The sequence below is a fragment of the Grammomys surdaster genome, unplaced genomic scaffold (genome assembly GCF_004785775.1).
Source record: "Grammomys surdaster isolate TR1022 unplaced genomic scaffold, NIH_TR_1.0 188, whole genome shotgun sequence".
Taxonomy (NCBI): Eukaryota; Metazoa; Chordata; class Mammalia; order Rodentia; family Muridae; genus Grammomys; species Grammomys surdaster.
In genome coordinates, this window is record NW_021604633.1 from 8,109,500 (window position 1) to 8,115,361 (window position 5,862).

Genomic DNA, 5,862 nt, shown 5'->3' on the forward strand with positions numbered 1-5,862 from the left:
AAGAAAGAAAGAAAGAAAGAAAGAAAGAAAGAAAGAAAGAAAGAAAGGAAGGAAGGAAGAAAGGAAGGAAGAAAGAGAGAGAGAGAGAGAGAGAGAAAGAGAGGGAGGGAGGGAGGGAGGGAGGAAGAAAGAAAGGAAGGAAGAAAGAAAGAAAGGAGGGGAGGAGGGAGGGAGGGAGAGAGAGAAAGAGAGAAAGAAAGAAAGAAAGAAAGAAAGAAAGAAAGAAAGAAAGAAAGAAAGAAAGAAAGAAAGATAGATTACTTTAAAAGGTATTTCTGAAGGGCACTAAGTTCTAAGGAAGAGGGCTTAAAGGAAGAGGGCTGGCTTCTGGTTTCATCATGGCCACAAACCAGGTCCTCCCTTTGGGCCTCGCAAAGGAGATGAGACTAGATCTCTTGCATTATCCACTCCTAACCTTTAGTGATTTTATGTTCTCCAATCTTGCTCACAGTACACCCCATTTCCTTCCTGAGAGGCAGTTAGGCCCATGGCCAAGGCCCTGTTCCTCAAGCAGTCATTAGTCCTGACCTTGGCAATCACCTGGTCTCTCTGAGCTTCCAATAGCCAGTCATCTGTGGGGAGGTTAGACATGCCTGGCCACCCTCATAAAGGAGTTTTAAAGGCCATACAATTTTACAAAAAGTGAGTTCTTCCAAGGAAGGTCCTACTCACATGAGATATTTCAATGTTCTGTAATTGTTCCTGTAACATCTAGGAACTGTGAGACATGAGGAGGAGATAATAGGATGCGTTGTGTTCATAGTCAAGGTGGAAAGCGGCCTGAGGATCCATCTAGGGACCCACTTCATGTATAAATGAAGATGTGGAAGCCAAGAGAGAGCTCAGCACTGAGAGAACTCACGTAAACCTACCATAAGGGTGTTAGGACCCAGGGCGTGCTACCTCCTAGCCCTGTGTTCTCTCTACAGCATCAGAACAGATCTTGGTTTTCAAAACCTTCAGTGATACCTTCTGGGAATAAGACATGTATATAGGGTTCACTCTGACCCAGCAGAGAACAATTGCCCCACAGAATCATTCTGTAGAGACAGAATGTAAACGCTGGTCAGGTAAAACACCTGACAATCAGATGATCCTCAAATATTGTAGCATCCAATTCCACGTAGTCAACTTTGAGATACCCTGATGGCCCATTGGGATAAGGGGTAGTAGAGAAACCCCAACCTGCCTTCAAAGGACACTCTGGCTACTTTTCTGTCCAGTCAGCTTCCCTATTACAGCAGCCAGAAGTATTCCACCCAAAAGAAAACCTGTGACAGCTCTCAGATGTGACTCGCCATCTTTCCATTATTTCTTCATCTTTATTGTCACTGTCACTGCTGACTAATAGATGTGTGATCTCTAATTCTTCCCATCAGGACTTTTACCTCCATTTCATTTATTTCTTTAGCAAATAGTAATTAGCTAATTATTTGTAGGCACCAGAGAGCCAGAGGGGATTTAGGATTTCAGGAGCATCCTGTAAGAGTTTAATATTTCTTTCCTGGAAGTGTGTACAAAGCTTTCAGGCACGTGGAAATGTACTCTTCTAGAGTCCTTAACTTTTATCAAACCCGTTACTCTCAAACTGTTAATAACCACCATCAGGGTGCATATCAGAACCTAGCTTCTTGACTCTACAGCCCTGGTCACATCTGCTATCTGCTTTCTTCCTGTTGGTCCAAGAATATGGGAGCTGGCCAGGTGTGAACGAATGAGGTGTCTAAGGTCAGACTTCTAGAATTTCCTATAGAAGCACAGGAAGCTAGCTGTGCCTGCCTTCCCCCACCCCAAATCCATGCACCACTTCTGTGGTTCTGCTTCAGGCATTTGCATCCTGGTATACATTGTGTTTTTGGACTTCTGTGAGCTTAAAGAGGCCACAGCTGGGATACATCAGCAGACTGTTCCATGCTGAGCTACTCGTGGCCTTTAAAGATTCTAAGAGATCCTCCCACCATGTTCACCACCGACCTCCATGCTGTTCCTATGCTGGAGAATTCATTCTAAGAGCTCTGCCCTGCCCACTGCCCCAGGAGACCTGAGTTGCCGTCTGGGGCTCATGTTGGTTTTGTGGTTGATCCACTGTGTCAGGTGACATCTGCTACTCCCGTGGAAGTGGTTTTGCAGAAGGATAGAAATACCTCCCCCGAGAATCCTGGCGTTAGCTTAGCATGCCATTTGATACAGAAGTCCCGACTGCAGTCATTGTAAGTTGGCACTGAAGCCAACATCAGAGCAAACGTCAGAGGCTGTGGAGGTGCTGACCCTGCCAGCAGAGGCCTGCTTTGTGCTTGTGGTATTCACGAGTGTGTGTGAACATGGGACACACTGGCCATGGATGCTGTGCTGAATTCTGTTCTTTCTCCCCTGTAGAGAGAAGACACAGTTCAATGTGCAGGCCTTCTCCCTCTCCAGCGTCTCCAGCCTCCAATTCCCGGACAACACTAGCACAGGCAAAGACAAAAGCCTGTCTCAGCGGCCATAACGCTGTCAGCAGCACCTCAAAGCCATTTAAAACGCCCAAAGACAATCTATTTACCTCCAGCAGCACACAGCACACAGTCTTCTCTGCAAAGGGACCAAGGGATAAACCATGGTGAGTCCAGGTGCTGGGCAGCTGAGACTCTCTCTCTGCCCTCTCCACTCCGGCATTGACTCTGGGTGCCATGTGCAGAAATCTGGGGGTACTGAGGCAGGAACCCAAAATGATGGCATGAGGAGGCCAGCTACTAGTCCCTAGTAACTAGAGGGAGCACAGGACCTTAAAAGTGCTGTATGTCTCTACGAAGAATGGGTGTGTCCATTTGAGAACCGAGCTGTATGTGTCTAAGGAAAAGAAAACAGCGAAAGACTTCTCAGTTATGTGTTTGCCTCTCAATATTCTGCCCCAATGAAGAGAAACACAGGTATAAGCAATCAAGGCACAGACTGTTAGTCCACAGTGGGAGAAGAGATGGGAGGAAGCCATGATGGTGTCCCAGCCCTGGAATCACTCTCCCTCCCCCACAGGGCCTCTGCTCCCCATCCCCTCCCCAAGGACACTGGGTATCTTATACCTAACCATAGGGCAGAAAGAAAGAAAAAGTCACTCCTTTGATGGGGAGTCTTTACCAAAAAAGACACAAAAGGTTCCCTGTGGGCCAGACAAATAGGAAGCCATACTGAGAATAGGAGGGACTTGGAACTAGCATGTCACAGCTCCATCTTCCCGGCCTCCTGAAGACAGAGAAGGGACAAATGCAGAGTGTGTCTAATTTATATGTTTAAAGAGAAATGGTGTTCATTAATTAATGGTAGTTAATTGCACTTAACGTCCTACCCGGGAAGGCTGTGGAATAATACAATCACCCATCAATGGGGCAGGCACTGTGCGCTGGAAATTATGACTTGTAAAGAGCTAATTATGCCAGATCAATGAAAGAGCCTCAGGTGACAGTGGGAGAGGTCGGAACAGGGACTTGGCTGCCAGCAGCTCTGCTTTGCACACTAGCTGCATTCTCTGTAGGCCACTGGAGCGTAAATCTATCTTGTGTGATGGTAGAGTTGCTTTAGGAGAGCCCGGGTCTCTTGGAGAGAGTGACCTCTGATCAGCTTGTAGCAGTACAGACCCCCACCCCCAGGCCCTCCTCTCAATGTCCCCCAGAGAGCCAAGGGCTTGACTGATGAGGAATTATTCCCCATGGACAAGTCTCTTTGCTGCGTGACCTTGGGCAAGTCTTTTGATCTTACTGTGCCTTGGTTTGCTGTACTGTAAAATGGATCTAGTCATAGACTAGCTCTTTTCCATGGGATGTTGTGAGGATCCAGTAGCTCCTTTGTATGACAGCAAGTACAATACATGGGTCAGAGTACATGCACAACACATGTTTAAGGATAAGTACCATTATCATTACACTTTCATCTCTGCCGAGACCTCAGAGCCTGGGACCAAGAGTGAGGAGTTCACCCAGCTGGGACATCCATCATAGAGAAGTGGCTCTTCAGAGATAGGCATGGTGGTGTAGATGTATGATCCCAGCATTTAGGGGGCTGAAGCTGGAGGAATACTTGGGGTCTAAGGGCTAGACTGTGTAGTGAGACTCCGTGTGAAAAATAAAAAGCCACAGATTCAGGGGAAACCATGGAAATGGAAAATGGTGAAATAATTTATTCAGGCCGAGAGGTGTTGCTTGGCTGTAAAGCATTTACCTAGCATGAGTGAGGTCTCCAGCACTAGAGAAGCAAATAGAGTCTGGAAACGACCTACAGACAAATGTACGGAAGGCGAGTACCCCCCAAGTGAGGATATTATAAAGTGAGCTTACCTTATGAAAGGGCAGCTGAGGGGTCGCATGGTCTCCTAGCACTCCGTTCTCCCAAGAGGCCACTGTTAGGGGAAACTGCTGAGTTAGATCAAGTTTCTGAACTCCGCAGAGTCAACCCTCTCCTCACACTAAGACCCACCGTGAGCAAGGCGCCTTCAGCTAAAGTGCTGTTTGAAACAACTGGTGAGATGTGTTACTGGGAGGAGCAGAACTGACAGCTTCAGTGCACCACAGTTAGACTAGCTCACATGGCTCGAGCTGTGCAGTCTGCAAACTCCACGTGGCCATCCTATACATGGGACAGGCTGCAAACCCAGCAACTTCTTAGTCCGTGTGGAGGGATTCCACAGCAGCACTTGTCTAGCACCTACCGAAGACCTGAAGAGTTCACTGAGAGCCGCTGATCTTTAGTTCTCACTGGAAAGCAGAAGAAACTGGTTCCTGTGTCCATGGACAATGACAACCACAGTGGTGGCAATAAAGTAGATGCACTCACCAGCAGGGGGCGATGGTGGGCAGGTGGACCAAGGGTTTATGAGCGGTCTATCTGGGGAACATCTTGAGTCAAGAAAATCGAATCAAAGCCAGGCTCTGCCATGGACTTTCTGTGTGTCCTTAAGGCAGTCACCCCTTGTCCCATTTTAAGCCTGAATTCTAAATCACAGTCGCTTCAAGTGCCCCATTACCTACTAAATAAGAGGGAGCAGTTTACTCAGTGGGCCACCTCCCAACCCCATAAGTAGGTGTATTAAATGTGTGTTGGGAACTGGAGAGATTAGCTCATCAGTTAAAAACACTTGACTTCTTTCCCAGAGGACCTGGATTCAATTCCCAGCACCCACATACATAGTAGCTAACAATTATCTGCAATTCCAGAACTTTGAATTCCAGCCTCTTCTGGCTTCTGAGGGTGCCAGGCACACACATGGTACACAAATATACATGCAGGCAAAACACCCACCCACATAAAATAATATTTACAAACAAATTTTAAAACTGCATATTGGCTTTCTGAACTTTCTACATACTTATGTAGCCAACTGAAAATTGCATTACGCCGGGCGGTGGTGGCGCACGCCTTTAATCCCAGCACTTGGGAGGCAGAGGCAGGTGGATTTCTGAGTTCGAGAGTTCGAGGTTAGCCTGGTCTACAGAGTGAGTTCCAGGACAGCCAGGGCTACACAGAGAAACCCTGTCTCGAAAAACGAAACAAACAAACAAACAAACAAAATTGCATTACCCCATGATAAACTGAGGAGTGGCTGAAGTGTGACCTCATCTGGTAGGGCTTTTTTTTTTTTTTTGAGTCATCTGCCTGGGTTGGATGCCATTCTCCTGTGCCTTCTCCTATCCTATCACATTTAACTTTGGATTCCCAAGGCTATACCTTAGAGTTGCTCAGGTTGTGTACCAGGGGATGAAGACTGTCAGTCCATTGTGTAGACTGCAGGCATTTTTTTTTTTAACTTGCACAAAGCTCTTTGTAGATCAGTTTCCATTGGGCTAAGGAGAGAGAGAGAGAGAGAGAGAGAGAGAGAGAGAGAGAGAGAGAGAG

General features: G+C 47.0%; 1 protein-coding gene across 8 annotated transcripts in view; it reads left to right on the top strand.

Annotated features, from left to right (window-relative positions):
• The window catches only part of Atxn7l1 (ataxin 7 like 1), a 217,565-nt gene that overhangs the window by 167,938 nt on the left and 43,765 nt on the right, over positions 1-5,862 (top strand). For all 8 annotated transcript variants that reach the window (XR_003711584.1, XM_028768794.1, XM_028768793.1 and 5 more), the window contains one exon: positions 2,377-2,599. Coding sequence is in view for 7 of the 8 variants with exons in the window: in XM_028768794.1 (XP_028624627.1) it covers positions 2,377-2,599 (223 nt within the window). In the remaining variant the exon portion in view is untranslated. The remainder of the gene's footprint in view (positions 1-2,376; positions 2,600-5,862) is intronic.